Source organism: Triticum aestivum, chromosome 4D, assembly GCF_018294505.1.
Source record: "Triticum aestivum cultivar Chinese Spring chromosome 4D, IWGSC CS RefSeq v2.1, whole genome shotgun sequence".
Taxonomy (NCBI): domain Eukaryota; kingdom Viridiplantae; phylum Streptophyta; class Magnoliopsida; order Poales; family Poaceae; genus Triticum; species Triticum aestivum.
In genome coordinates this window covers 133352366-133368060 of record NC_057805.1, presented here as the reverse complement: position 1 = coordinate 133368060, position 15695 = coordinate 133352366, and the positions used below count along the sequence as shown (strand labels likewise).

General features: G+C 45.8%; 1 protein-coding gene across 24 annotated transcripts in view; it reads left to right on the top strand.

Moving 5' to 3' along the window:
- Positions 1-242: 242 nt before the first annotated feature.
- Positions 243-15695, top strand: part of LOC123096847 (ankyrin repeat and SAM domain-containing protein 1A) — a 29355-nt gene continuing 13902 nt past the window's right edge. For all 24 annotated transcript variants that reach the window (XM_044518642.1, XM_044518641.1, XM_044518638.1 and 21 more), the window contains exons 1-7: positions 243-515; positions 620-799; positions 988-1119; positions 1631-1770; positions 3387-3509; positions 4239-4388; positions 5457-5543. In XM_044518642.1, coding sequence (XP_044374577.1) covers positions 365-515; positions 620-799; positions 988-1119; positions 1631-1770; positions 3387-3509; positions 4239-4388; positions 5457-5543 — 963 coding nt within the window. In that variant the 5' untranslated portion in view covers positions 243-364. The remainder of the gene's footprint in view (positions 516-619; positions 800-987; positions 1120-1630; positions 1771-3386; positions 3510-4238; positions 4389-5456; positions 5544-15695) is intronic.

The following is a 15695-nucleotide window of genomic DNA, read 5'->3' as shown; positions in this document are numbered from 1 at the left end:
TCAATTAGATTTGAACATTGTAATAAAGAGGCAAATTAAGCTCATGAAATTGCTAGATTAGCTAAATTTTCTGAGACAAGGGATTGGTTCGAGGAACCTATGAATGATATTGTAATTTTTTTATAGATGATGTAACCATTACTTTTAATAAATAAAGAGGATGTTTTACTAAAAAAAGGTATTCCGGTAGATGTAATTTTCTACTCAAACACGCCCCATTTCTACCTGTCCTCGCACGCGTCGTCCTCCCCGGCCTCCACTGCATTCCCTCCCTTCCCGTCCGCTCCTCCCTCCTCCTCGCCCGACCCCTTCTACAACCCCTGGTTAAAGCCCTACGTACTGCCATTCTGCCAACCCCGTTGCCATGGCACCGCAGCCGCCTCTCTTCCCTCCCGCTGCCTTCGACCGCGGCGGCGGCGGCCTCCCTTCATGGGACCCCAGCCGCACCTCCAACCCTTCCTTCGACCAGGGCTTCCTCAAGGCGGCCTTCGACGGCGAGCTCCACCTCGTCAAGAGTAAGGACTACCTCCCTCTGTCCGCGTCCGCGATTACTTTCTTCATTTTCCGGTTCCCGTCTGTTTCCGTGCTGATTTTGGCGCCGATTCGTTTTGCATTTCAGAGGCGGCGAGGGTGGTGGGAAGGGGGGCGGAAGGCAGTCGCCTCGCTGAGAAGATGGGCGCGGTCAGGGACGGCTACGGCATGGGCTTGTTGCACACCGCGGCCCTAGGCGGGAGCCTGTCCGTGTGCCGCTACCTGGTCGAGGACATCCGGCTGGATGTCGATGACGTAGGCCCGATGGGTGCGTCGCCTTCCTTCAAGCCCTCTCCTTTCCTTTCCGTAATAAGTACAGGAGCTCTCATTCACGCACTGAATCATCCCTGGTTTTGTTGATTTGGTGCAGTGGCTCTCGTTCATTCAATCCAGGCAGTTGTTCGTTTGGATGGGCTGAATTTGTGCTAAGCTTCTCTGCTCTGTTGTCCCTGACAGGCGAAACGCCTTTGACTGTTGCGATTGGCCGTCAGAATGTGGATTTGGTGCGCTACTTTCTTGATCAAGGTGCTGCTACAATGAAGCTCAACGACAGTGGGAGTACTCCCCTCCACCTTGCTGCTGCAGCAGGTAGTATCGATCTCTACGCATAAGTATCTATTGCATACACTCATCATTCATAAATTGTTCTTCATCTCCCTGTGTACTACTGCGTGAGGAGCGAGGACCTATATATCCGTGAGACACGGAGTAAAGATTTCTGACCAAATATTCTTTATAGTGGCAAATATCCGAGGAAAGTGAGTATGGTGCTGGCTGTATGCGAAAGTTCTTCCTTTCCCCCCCATAGACGTCATATCATGGAGAAAATATAACTAGCAGGCCATCTGTTTTTTTCATGACATTGTTAATTTATTTTAGCCAAGTCCAATTTTTTTGAAATGCCCTTTTGTCCACATCATGCATACTCACTCAATCAATTCGCAAGACATATTGACTCTGTATTTCAGTATGTCCTTTAATTTAGACTTGTTTCTTATGAAGTTTCTTAGCACATTGTTAGATAGGATGGCCTGAATACAAGGACTTACAACAAAAATCTACAGTTGACTAAAACATATCCTGTATTATTTTTATCCAGGAAGCTGTGAAATAGTTGAGCTCTTACTCTCCAGTGGAGCTTATGTTGATGCACTACATCTTGGTGGGACGGCACTGCATTCTGCTGCCCGTGATGGGCGGGATGATATTGTGAAAGTTTTGCTAGACCACCATGCAGACGTAAGTGTCACTCCCATCTTTTCTTTTTCTGAACCTTCATGCTATTTGGAATGGTAAGATCGACAATATAGTCTTTTTATATACTTATTTCAGTGTTTCCCTATCCATCAACTTTATCCTATTTGAGTTTTTTTTCATGTGGCTGGCTTTGTCATGTTGCACTTGTTGTTTTTATTCCTTCTAGCTATAAGCTATAATCAGGTGGAGTCTGGCTCTTCACCTGCTCCAGTTTTCAAACCATATTCTCATTCATTTTCTCTCATCTACTAATCAACCCTTAGTATCCTTTTGAGCGCCGAGCCACCAATTTTCCCTGCTTCACTGCACACATTCCACCAGTGACCAGGTGGAGTGTAGAAGCCTTTTTTTTAGGTTGGTGGATTCTAGAGACTTGGCTGTACAACATGCTTCTTTTTCCTAGCATATGCATAACTGGAGACAGATTTTCAGCACCCGAGCTACATGTTCTTTTTTTTCGTCCAAAATTCAAAGAATAAAAATATTGCATGTATATACGCGTGAATCATGTACCCTCAAGTGCTAGTAATTTTGTTCTTGACTTGTACTACCTCTGTACCGAAATATAAGACGTTTTTGTAGGCTAAACTAGCCTAAAAACATCTTATATTTTGATACGGAGGGAGTAGTTTGCATGAAAACACAGGAATCAGGAGCTAAAAAGGCATTTTTTAGGTGCTTGTTTTTTTTCAACGCCAATAGAAAGACACAAACTTTTTCATAAAACATGAAATTTGAACATGATAAGGAGTCATCTACATGTGAGAATATTTTGAAGAACGAAAAAAATTATTTGAGAAGGCGGCAAATGCTTCCGAGCACCATTCGGCATTATCCATGCATAATCTCAGTTGCTACCATCGTTGCATGATATGTCTGACAACTTGAATTCAGCATGCTTACCAATGATTTAACATGGTATCACTCTAGTGTGTTCATCGCTAAGATCTTGCTTTGCAGCGTTCCTATATTTTTATTAGTGCTTGACGTTCAATGCACAATAACTGTTAAGATCTAGCTTTGCCTCTTGTATGTCCATGGATTTACTGTGCTGGAAACTCAGCCGTGCCCTTCTTTTTCTACTTCTCTTTCGTATGCATTTTTAGGAATGGTCACAGATGTCCCAGAAGGATCACGGATGATGAGGATTCACCAACTTCCATAGATAATATGAGAAGCTAATTCATTTACTTTTGCAATGTTTGTGTATGCTAATTTTGTTATTTCATCTTTTTGACATAAGTTTTTACTCACAGTAACATGGTTATATCTGCTATTTATTATATGCTAGTTCTAGTTATACGCAATTTCTAATTTCTTAGTCTCTCAACAGCATAAGATAGCTTTGGGTGGTACTGGTTATACAGCTCTTGCTATTGCTACTGTTGTGCACTCACTGAAATGTGTGAAGCTCCTGCTTGAGTTATGTTACTTCGTACATCAACTTACACATTATGTAATAATGAAAAAAGAGGATGCATTCTCAAAAGAAAAGAAGAGGATGTTACTCAACTAAATTCTTTGTTTTTCTTCAAATGATTATGACGCAATTTGTATGTGTGTTGTATGAAGCATATAACCCAGATTTTTATTGTTAGGCTGGTGCTGATGTGGATGGTAATTGTAAAGAGACACCATTGATCATTGCTGCCATTAGTGGCTCAACTGAAATCCTGAAGTGCTTAGTTCTGGCTGGTGCGGATGCTAATGTTCCTGACAGTGTAAGCTGTTGTACCTTGTTGTTACATGCATGCTTTTGTGTCTATACCTAATATAAGATATTCTAGTAAAAGTTCATTTTTGGTTTTCCATTTCAAACTGTTAACTTGAGACAAACATCTGGATGAATTTGCTTATTGGCAGGTCTATTTTGGGTGTCTAGATTTATCCTAATAGGAATAAAATACATGAAACATCAAAGCTACATTTGAAATTCAGTCCCCTGTTCTATTTTATTATTTGGAGAGGCACGTGATGGTTCTAGGCTATCTACTAGATTGGAAGAACATACCTTAGAGTTTCCACTTCGAACAAAATTTTCTACATGGAACTTGTAAAGAACTTCTTTGGGTTGTTGGGATAAAAAATATAACAGTTGTTCTTACCATTTTGGAGGAAAAATGAAGCAGAGGTTGCAAATACCAGGAAGAGTTACTACCTCTCTGTTTCATCCTAGAAGTTGTCAGGGTAGTATTAGATCACATATGTTAACAATATAGTTCTTGAGTTTTGGTTGCTGTCCTATCACATGTTTATGTGCTCATTGCTACAATATAAGATACACTACATGGCTTTTGTAGCACTTAATGTTATGCTGATCTCTAGAATTTATTTTATTTCATACCATGTGTATGTGCCCGATGGTTGCTCATATGTCTTGCATACTGCAAGTTTGTCGTTTTCCATTGCCAAATACTGAGTGAAGTTAATCCTGCTTGTTATCATGGCAGTTAGGACGAGCTCCTATTGAAATTGCTGCCCGCTCTGGTAGGCGTGAAGATGTTGAGATTCTATTTCCGGTCACTTCTCGTATTCCAAATGTACGTGACTGGAGTGTAGATGGGATCATTAGGCATGTAAAATCAGTGCGTCCAGTGAAGGTATAATTTGAGTACCATTATTATATTTATTTAAATGGTTTGTGTGCAACTGTGTATGTTGGCTGTTAGCTTTCAGACAGAGACCTTCCCAGTTTGGGGTTTCTTAAATTCATTGCTGTTACTTCAGAAATGTGCTTGAAATTCATTGCCCACTCTTTCTCTGTGACTATTTGAAATTTTGACTACAATTGGTGGCTAAGAATTGTATTGACCATGCATGTTAAGTGTGCGCCAGTCTTATTGGTGCATGCTTTTCTTAACTATGACCTATGAGCCGGTGAAATGAAAATATTGTGTTGCATACTAATCATTTGGGAGCAATACAGTTTTGTTGAAAGCAGTTTAAATATTTACCTTGATCTGTTCTGTTAAGCTTGTAAACCGTATAGTCTTTCTGACATGACTTTGACGGCACATTGCATGTTAGGTTTGTAATATGCAACGTGCATAGTGATTTACTGGTATCCCTGTGGTTATGTGTTTGACCTCTTCTGAATCTTGCAAGGACTAACCTAGCCAGGGTTAACACCCCGTGTTGATTTTAAATCAGTTTGGACAGAGATGAGCATTTAACAACTAAGGTAAAATAATGTCTAATAAATTGGCGAAGAAGAAATACTAGTTTTAAGTGATGAGATTATGATCTGTGGGGATTCTGCAGAGGTAGCCTATTCCAACTTGCTTGTGACTGAAGGCTTTGTTGTCCTTGGGGATGTAGAGGATGCAAGATTGGGTCATAAGCAATGCAGATAAGAGAACATTTGAAATGTGTGAATTTGAGATAAGTCAGACTAACTTCTATCAGTAATTTGGGTTGGATCACAGTAGAATCATGTAGAAGTTGAAACAAATCAAACAATTCTTCCAACTGGGGATACTAAGCTTTATTATTATTTTTATGGATAAACCGCGTGACAGGAGGTTTAATATTCATGACCACTTTATACATGGTAGATATTGAGATGAGATATTGCATTGATTCAGGGAGAAAGTAGTTATAACATGTGGGAAGGGATAAGGTGTGGTAATGAATCTTTTTATATCATTTGGTTGCTCTCAATGTTTCAGAAAGCCATGCTTACTAGTGCAAAATCTAAAGCGCATGAGGCGTTCAAGAACGGGAACTATTATCTTGCAGCAAGAATTTACAAAGAGGTATATTATTACGAATTTGCTAATTCTCAGTTGCCTGAAATTTTCGTAAATCTGAGCCACCTAAAATTGCTCCTTGGTTGGTCTGAACTGCACTTTTTATACTAGTTCTTGCATGTTTTACGGCATAGTGCAAATTTTGTACAAAGTGTGCAACTTCTGCAAACTAAAATTTCTGGTTTAGTTTTTATCCTGTATATATAATATTCTACTTGTTTTTCTCTATCAGAGTAAAACTTCTCCAGAAATTCTATATATTGTAAATATATTTTTTGTTTCAGTAATTGTTTATTTTTATCTTTTATAAAATATTGATTTTGTTTTTTCTATTCTAGTATTATGGGCTAATACACAAAAGTTGACGTTTTGAAAAATTTCGTTCATCTGATGGATATACAGCCCCATATTATTAATCTTGTTGTATAAGTTTATGGACTTGTTGACTGTTCAAAAAAGTTCAAGATCCTATAAGGCATTTTAGCCTTATTTGTTTGTTTCTTCTTGGAATGGCATGTTGGTATGGGGATTATGCTTTCTGCACATTTGCAGATATGCTAATGTTGCGAAGTTGATAGAGATTGCAGATATGCTAATGTCTCTGACCCGTTCCTATTAGAGCATCTACAGCCGGATTTGGCAGATCCGTCTCCCTATATGCCCGCGGGCGCATCTGTAGACGGCGCCGGGCGGCCCCTCATTTGGCCTGCCGGACAGCCAGACTCCTCGTATGTACGTCGATCATAGAGCACAAATTCATCACAATTCAACAATTTACCAAATGCGACAAAGCAAAATAAATCATAGTTCGATAGTCCGGACATGCCAAAATGTAATTGAAGTCCGAGCATGAGAGATCGCTCGCTGGCCGGATCACTCGCCGGACACCATCCATGCCTCCTCCTCCGTGGCCAACCTTGCCTCCTCCTCCGCGGCCAGCCTTGCCTCCTGCTCCGCAATCATCTTTGCTTCGTAGTCCTTACGTTCGTTGATCTCCTTCATTCCCACAAGTCACTTCTTTGCATGCTCATCCAAGGTACTTTCGTCCGTCAACATTATCGTGGCATCCTCCGCGTCTCGAGCAAGTTGCAACCTCTTATTCTCAAGCTCAATTTCTCCAAATGTCTGGGCCTTCTCCATCTTCCATTTGATCACCGCTTCGCTCTTCTCCAACTCGATCTTGTCCCTCAATTTGCAGCTTCTTGAACGCCCTCTCCTGGTCCCAATCCATCCTCTCTTTTTGTGCATCCAACATGAGCTTGTACCTCTCCTCTTTCTTGCTCTCCCTTACGGAAAAAATGCCCGTCCAAGTGGAGGACATTTTTATAGCCACAGCATCACGAGAGGCCCTCGCCTTCTCCTATTTGTTTCCCATCACTTGCCGGTTATCCTTTGGCACGGTGGCTCTTCCATTCTCCCCTACAATTTCTTCCTCTTCGTCGTCTAATGTCTAACCCAATTGATTGGTGGGAGCTTGAGCCATCATTCTTCCTCTTGCCGGCCTTGAGATCGGCCACAAATTGTGTCCACTTTGGTTTGCCATTCAATAGCACCCAACAATGGCTAAAACCGAATATCTTCTTCTCCGTCTCTTGATACATAATGGCCGCCACCATCATCTAGCAAACAATGCATGTATAACGATGAGAATGCAACAAAAAATACAAGCAATTCAAACTATGACAAAATGAAGTGATTATGCTTACGTGAGTGGACATACCCATCCCACTTTGAGGGCGGCCAAGCACTTGTGCATAGTAGCCGACGTATTTGTTCACTTCCCCTTTAATTATCCCCGATGGATGTTGGAGAGATGCCACATTGCGGTTGGTAGCGATAGGATGCGGCTCCACATAATGCTTGTGTTCATGATAGTGCTTGTGGATCTTCTCCCAATACCGATTGCCTTTTTGCTCCGTGCTATGTATGAGGTCCAATGTTGTGGCCAACCAAGATTTAACCAACAAGATGTCCTCAAAAGTTGTGAATGCCGGACCTCTTGCCTTGGGCATCTTTCCCTTTTTCTTGTTCGGATTGGGGTTTGATGTGCCGCCGACTTCAAACATAGGACAAGCTGGATCCCCCAACTCATACTGCATTTGGGTCGGATCATGATTACCATTGATCATGTCGACGTGATCAATTCCTACAATTATCATGATTTCAAATGAACTAAAGGTCTATGCAAAACATTGATCATCACATATGCAAAGTTGATCGGAAGAGGAGCAAAGTAAACGTACCGAGTCCTGCTATGTCATTCCGTCGAACAGGGCGTGGGCAGCCGATGCGCCACCGGTGTCGGGCCTGTACGCGACCAAACGAGCGGCGGCGAGTCATAGACGCCCCCTCGAGGTCCGCTTCCCTCTCCCGCTGCCTCCATCGCCGGTCCCTCTGGGCGATGTTCTCTGGCTTGCGGGACAAAGCCAAGGACGCGAGACCCACGGACGATGTAAACACAACCTCCATGACAGTGGTGGGGGACGGGCTGGACGACATCTAGGGCGGCGAGGATGGGGGAGCAAGGGTGGCCGACGACAAGGGATCGGACATGGGAATTTGTGGGAGGGAGGAGCGCGGTGGGTTTGGTGAATTTGGTGCAATTTGTGATGGAGCCGGGTTGTCTAGTCCGACATGGTGGTCGTGCCCGAACCTCCCCATGTCTGCCCCAGATTTAGGCTGGATATGAGGGGTGTCGGTCAGTCCGGGCGTTTGAGGCGCCAGTCTGAATCGCTTTTTTTTTTGACCGGTCAGTGATCGGGCCGTCCGCCTGGGCATTTGAGGGCTGTTTGAGGCGCCCGGCTGTAGATGCTCTTAAGCTGCTATATTTGTTGTTTCTTGCTGTGCATGCTTGTATCCATGAGGCAGTTGGATCAGTGCCAGAACGTGTCGTACCATCCATTTCATTGTTGTGCTTGTGGACATAGGCCATGAGCATCAGCAACAGCACATACATGTAGGGGCAGGATGTGACCAATACTAGCGGCTAGCTTGCAGCTTTCAGGGAGAAGTTGACACCTAGATTATATCCATGAATAATAGATTCGGAATTGGTTTAGAGATAAGTCCATGGAATTAGGAAGTGAATTCCAATGTGTAAGTAGTCAATTAGCCATCCTTGTCCAGGTGACCAGGTTAAATCCTTCTAGGTGAGTCCTGTCAATCTATAAGCCAGGTTCAGTCAGGAAGTCTAGGTAGTCCTTATAAATGGATGATGTGTAAGTGGTTCCTGTTAGGGAAATAGCAACTTGTACTTTTTGGTGGCCGTGGGCCGATATATATACATGTACAGCTATGGTAAATATGCAGGAAAACTCTTAAACAATGAGATATTACACGGAAAATATAAAACTCGACGCCACCCCCCCCCCCCCCCCGCGTCAGCCTCAGGGTGGATCAACAACACTTGAGTTTGGAGAGAGAGAAACCATGTTGCACTCTAGTCTGGGCCTTTGTAAAGAAATCCGTCAACTGTAATTGGGAAGACACATACTGAAGAGCAATAACCTGATCCTGCACACCAACACTCACAAAGAAGCATCAACACCAATGTGATTGGTGAGCTCATGCTTCATAGGGTCGCATACAATGTTGATAGACAAGAGTGGAGTAGGTGTGGTAACATAAACACCAAACTCGTGAAGTAACCATCGTGACCAAGTTACCCTTGCCGTCAAAAGAGCCATAGCTCACAACTCAGTCTCTGCACTCGAATGGGAAACTGCAGTTTATTTTTTCATCTTCCAGGCAATAAGAGAACCACCAAGAAAAACATAGTAAGCAGAAAGTGACGTTGATACGAGGGATCACCAGCCCATGTGGCATCCAAATAGGCCTGAAGTTGTAACGAACTGAAGCAGGGAAAGAGAAGACGGTGAGGGATCGTGCCATGAAGAGAACCCGAAGGAGGTGATATAGTGAATTGAAGTGGGAGCAGAAACAAACTGACTAAAAATATGGACAGGATAGGAGATATCCAGACGAGTGACAACTACATAGACAAGACTCCCAACAAAATGACGATAGGCGTCGGATCAGACATGGGGTCACCATTAGAAGCATGGAGGCGAACATTGAGCTCCATGGGAGTCTGAATAATGCGCTCATCAGTAAGAGCAGCACGAGCAAGAAGATCCTAGATATACTTTTCTTGGGAAATAAAGAAGCCATCAGAGGTAGAAGAAACCTCAATCCCAAGAAAGTAGCGAAGAGGTCCAAGATTAGACATAAGAAACTACTCACTAAGACGTGTTCTCAAAGGCAATGTACTTGGGGTTGTCACCAAAGATGATCATGCCATCAGCATATAGAAGAGTCTGACCACGAGTAGAAAGGCAGACAAACAACGTAGGATCCTGAGCACTCCCCGAAAAACCAGCGCAGTCACCATGGAGTTGAAGCGCTCAAACTTGGCATGGGGGGCTTGCTTAAGGCCATAGAGAGAGCGGCAAAGACGGCAAATCATATCAGGAGGACCAGAATACCCAAGTGGTGGTTGCATGCAAACCTCCTCACGCAGCTCACCATTAAGAAAAGCATTCTTACATCAAGCTGAGATACAAACCAATGGTGAAAAGATGCCACAACAAGAAGTGTGCGAACAACGGTCATATGGAAGGTTGTCAGAATCATGATTCTCTTAACTATCAGAATCGTAAAAACGTTGATTCTACTAACCAAAATCGTAGAATCAGAGTGGTTAGTTTTGATCTTAAAGTCGTAGAATCGTACAATAGGATCGTGATTCTAACAACCTTGGTCATATGGACCATAGGAGCAAAAGTCTCATCGTAATCACGACCATGCTCCTGCCGAAAGCCACAAGCCACAAGACGGGCTATGTAGCGCTCAAGAGAACCATCAGAGTGAGTCGTAACCTTGTAGACCCACTTACAAGTGATGGGATGAACACATGGAGGAAGAGAAACAAGATCCCACGTGTTTGAGCTCAAGAGCAGCAATCTCCTCTGCTTGCAATTGCCGTTCAGGATGAATAACATCATGATAAGAAGTCGGTTCAACAACAACAGCACTAGGAAAACCATAGCGGTCAATGGCGGGGCGAGGCCGATCACGAGGATCATAAGTCAGCTGAGAAGAAGTACATGGCACATCAGTAGACTCATCCACTACAGGTGGACGACGAGAGTATAATAGCGAGGAAAAGAGGGGATACGAGGATGAACCATCAGAACAGACTCATGTGATGGAGATGGAGATGGAGATGGAGAATCCATCAGAGATGAAGATAACAAGGGAGAAGAGGAAACAGTAAGAGATGGCAGTGTCGGATCTGCAACAGTGGGATGAGTAGGAGTGTGGGATGGGGGGGCAAAGTGAGAGATGTGTAAGGAAAAGTGAGGAAAAAGATATTGTCCACTGAAAAGGTCGAAGAAGATGGACGTGGGTAGAAGGGACAAGACTCATCTGAAGTCACATCGCGAGAAACAAGCATTCGACGAAATACATGATCCCAACAACGATAGCCTTCATGCTCATCACCGTATCCTAAGAAGACACACTCGACTGACTGAGCGGTCAGTTTGGTGCGTTCATGCGGGGCAACAATATAGCAAACACAACCAAACAAATGATGCGTCGAATAATCAGGAGAACTATCAAAAAGACGCTCGAAAGGAATGCCACCCTATTGAGCAGTTGAGGGTTGAATGTTGATGAGATAGGTGGTAGTGGAAACAACCTCAGCCCAAAAGTGAGGCGGAAGAGAGGTGACGGTCGAGCTCTCTCAAGAAGATGATGATGCTTGCGCTCAACCACACCATTCTGAGTGTGAGCACCACGAAAAGAGAACTGAATAAGAGTACCCTGCTTAACAAGGACACGATGCAACATCTTGGAGATATACTTTCCAGCAGAGTCAACACGAAAGCACACGAATAGGCATAGAGAACTAAGTGTGGACCATGGCAGGAAAATGCTTATATAGAGAGAGAACCTCATTGCGAGAAGACATAAAATAAAGCCAGTGTAGCGAGAGAAATCATCGATAAAAATGATATAGTATTGATGGCCCCCTTCCGAAGCGAAGGAAGCTGGACCCCATACATCTGAATGGACTAAATCAAAAGGATGTTGAGACACTAATTCACTAGTATTATAAGGTAGTTGAATCTGTTGCCGAGCCTACAACCCTGACACTCGAAGAGACATCTACTGAGACAGACCCCAGAAGACCTCGACGAACTAAAGGCAACATACGAGAACCACAAAGATGACCGAGTCGATGATGGCACTGTTGGAAGGAGCAGGTAGCTGAAGCAACGGAAGCAGAGGGACTGGCAATAGTGGTGGCAGTGAAAGGGACGTGAAGCCGGTCTAACTCTCAAAGACCTTGAGAGTCACAGTGGCGAGGGCCAGCCCCAATCCGGGTGTGTGTGCGGCGATTCTGAACAGAACAAGAATCAACGTCAAGAATGACGCGACAACCAGAGTCAGTAAGCCGACCAGCAGAAAACAGGTTCATGGCAAGTTAAGGAACATGAGCAACATCAAGAACGAAAAAAGAAAAAGTGGTAAGAGTGCCTTGACTAGCAACAAAAAGAGGAGTACCATCAGCTGTGAGAACATGAACAAGAAAATCTTAGAGATATAAGAGAGCACAAGGTGGAAGAATCAGAGTCGGGATGTGGGATGTACCTGATTGTGTAGGTGATGGTCGCTCAGTGCCAGAAGCATCAGTCATAGAACCTGCAACACTCGAAGAAGAACCTGTAACGGAAAGCAACCGCTTAAGCCTCACAATATCCTGCTCAGTCAAGGCGATGGTTGAAGATGTTGAAGTACAAGCATGACTCCCAGAAGATGTGCGCCACATGTGCCACTTCTTTGTAAAGCAATCAGACTCGGGATGACCATCCTTGTCGCAGTAACCACAATGAGTACGAGAACGACCCTCGCCACCAGGAGCAGTGGGGAGGAGCGGCGGAGTACTGGACCGGGAAAGAGCCGGTGCAGCAGATGGCGTAGCAGGAGCTCGATCAACAAGCACAGATGGAACCTCAAGTAAACCAGCACCACATAGGCGAGTCTCCTCGGCACGAATCTCAGAAAGCGCCTCTATAAGAGAAACACGACCACGAGCTAATAGCTGAGCGGCCGTGGCTCAAACTCCTTACGGAGTCGAGACAAGAACTCGTACATCCGCTGAAACTCCCAAGTCTGACCGCACAACATGACATCACAGGCAAGAACCACAACCAGCAGTGCAAAGAGAATCAAGCTGGCACTAGATGTGAGTACAAGTCATCAACATTGGTGTCACCCTACTGAAGTGTCCTGGCGGACCATAACCAGGTATAGGGCATCACCAGAGGGCTGATAGCGTTGTCGAAGATGGCTCCACATCTCGAAGACGGCAGTGAGGCCCATAAACTTAGAGACAAACTGAGGTAGAACATTGGAACTGAGAACAGCTGCAGCACGAGCATCATCATCAAACCGCTGAGTGTAGGCAGATAGTTCATCATGATACATCTCAAGAGCCACCTGGTAGTCTGAGGCCTGCTGCTCATAAGCAGCGACCGCAACGTCAGCAGCAGCCTTGAGCAGTGACCGCATCAGCAGCAGCCTTCACGGCATCCTCATCAGCCTGGGAAGCATCGGAGGCAAGAACTGGTGGCATCGGCGGAGTAGGAGCCACAAGAGGAACAGAGTGCAGTGGGTAGAGAATCTATCGAGAGAGAACGCTCCAGAGTCGAAGGCCTCGCATATGAATGCATAAAGGCAACAAAGTAGTGTAGATAGTACCATAAAAAATCACCGGGCAACGAGGAATGGCGACGTTAGCCCGACGATGAAGACGATGTACCTTATTTTTTATTTCGCTCTTTTCAAGGCAAAACAGCCGATCGATCCAACAGCCGAACATCCAAAGTCGAACGAAACAAGGATCGGCAGCGGCAGCGGACCATGAGTGGAGGCGCCAGCGCACCAGATCAAGCCTAATCGAGATGGGGGCGTCGTTGACCTGGGAACGGCGCTACTAGAAGGCAGCAGCCTTTTTGCCTCTTCCTAAGAGGGGACCGGGCAGAGGCGGGGAGCAGCGGCCGGCATTGACCTGGGCAATACGGACGGGGTTGCTTCAATTGGCTCGATCTGGGCAATCTGGACGGGGTATGAATTGGGAAGTCTTTGATCGGCAGCAGCAGCAGCTAGAGGAAAAGCTCGAGCGGGAAATGCATGAGTTGCACGTGCAGGGTAGGCAAAAACCTAGGCTCTAATACCATGTTAGGGAAATAGCAACTTGTATTTCCAGGAGGCCATGGGCTAATATATATACATGTACAGGTGTGGTAAATATGCAGGAAACCCCTTATAAAACGAGGATATTACACGGCAAATATATACAACTCTAACAGTTCAAAACAAGACGATAAATTAGTCTATTTCTTGTTTAAAGTTCTCATCCTAGTCTATATCTATTCGTACTTAGGTTCAAAACCCCTTATGAATTAGTCTATTCCTCAACAAACATTGTTCTTTCAAGCCAGGCTGTTTGGTCATCTTCTGTTGCTAGTTACCCTGATGCATACTTAGGTTCACATCATTTGTGGGACTACGTTGTAATGAGTCTTTTCTTGTACTTCGTTATGAAGTACGTGAACAACTTGTTTAGTCTGTACATGTGCTCTAGATAATTTTGCATTTCCAAGGGTGGATCCAGTTCATAAGATTATTTTGCTCACAGCATGCAACTGCATGTGAATTTAGGTATCACTTGTCCAGTTTTTTTTTCGTGGGATGAAGCATGTTCATTCTATTGATCAGAGTGCCGAACAGAATCGCTGGCCACAAGCGTACAGGTGAAGGTAGGAACACCGCGGAGCCCCTCAGCCCCTCTCTCCCCCGAGGCGGCGGCGCCGCGCCGCCTCCGGGGAGTCCCCGTCCACACCGCCCTCAGCCCTCCCCCTCCATCGCCTCCCACTACCGCCGCCGTCGCTGAGGACGTCGCGGGGCGAAGCCCCTGTGGTGAGGCGGCGGCGGCGGCGCAGTCCTCGGCCGGCGCTAACGCGTGGGGGCAGCGGCGTCCATCTCCCTCCTCCTCCAACGGCAGTGCGCAGCGGGTTGGCGGTGGCCAGGAGATCTCTGGCGGCCGTTGGCGGATGAGATTTTGGCTGCGATGAGATCTGATCTGGGCCCGAGGGGTTTAGATCGGGATCCACTGTGGCTGCGCCTCGTCTCGACAACGGCAAGAGGAGATCCCCCTTGGGTTATCTTCGCGGCACGACGATGTCCGGGTCTCTTGGCCCGGGCATGGTGGTGGTGGCTGCCTTCTCCACCGAAGGCGGTTGGCCAGGCTCGTAGTGACGGATCTTGGATCCCACTATTAGCATCGGCGGCGAGTTGGGGAGACATAGTCGCCGGTGGAAACCGAGCCGACTCCGGTCATGGCGGGCGATGGCGGCGTCTACGTCGTTACCTTGATGAAGGCATCGTCAAGCAACTATCCTCAACCTGCTCGTGCCGCTCCGGGAGAAATCCTAAGATCATCGGATCGGACGATGGCGGCGCTGCGGTGTCGTGTTCCCTCTTGGGGGCATCGTTTGTGGAGCGGCGCCGAATGGAAGAGGTGTGAGGTGGTGTGGCGTGCCTTCTCTCGCGTCGACGACGGCGGGTCTTGGCGGCATGGAGCAGCGGGGTCTTGCCGGTGGGCGTGTTGTGATGGACGAGCGCAGGATGGTGGCGTTGTCTGGCGTCGACGGCAGCTAGACTGGGCAAGGTAGATGCAGCAGTACATCACTGAAGATGGATTGGTGGCAGGTAGCTGCGGCGGCCTCATACCCAGCAGGTGTCCTGGTTGAGGAGTGCGCCGGACTGGTGGGTGCCCCATACCCGACAGGCGTCCTGGTTGGGACCTCAGGTCTTAGATGTTAGGTTTGGATGCGAGGTCTGTTTGGTATTAGGCCTAGACTATCAGCATCCCTTCATCAACTGGATAGGAGTAGCGACAGATGTTGCCTAGACGGTGGCTTTAGTCTTACTGGTGTATGACTTTGTAAGGTCTTGTGTGAATAATTAATAAAGTGGCTGCATGCATCGTCCAGATGCAGAGGCCGGGGGTCCTCCTCCATTTCTAAAAAAATTAAAAAAATTAGGGCCGGTTCTTTTGGGGCCATAAGCCTCAAAAGAACTGGCCCT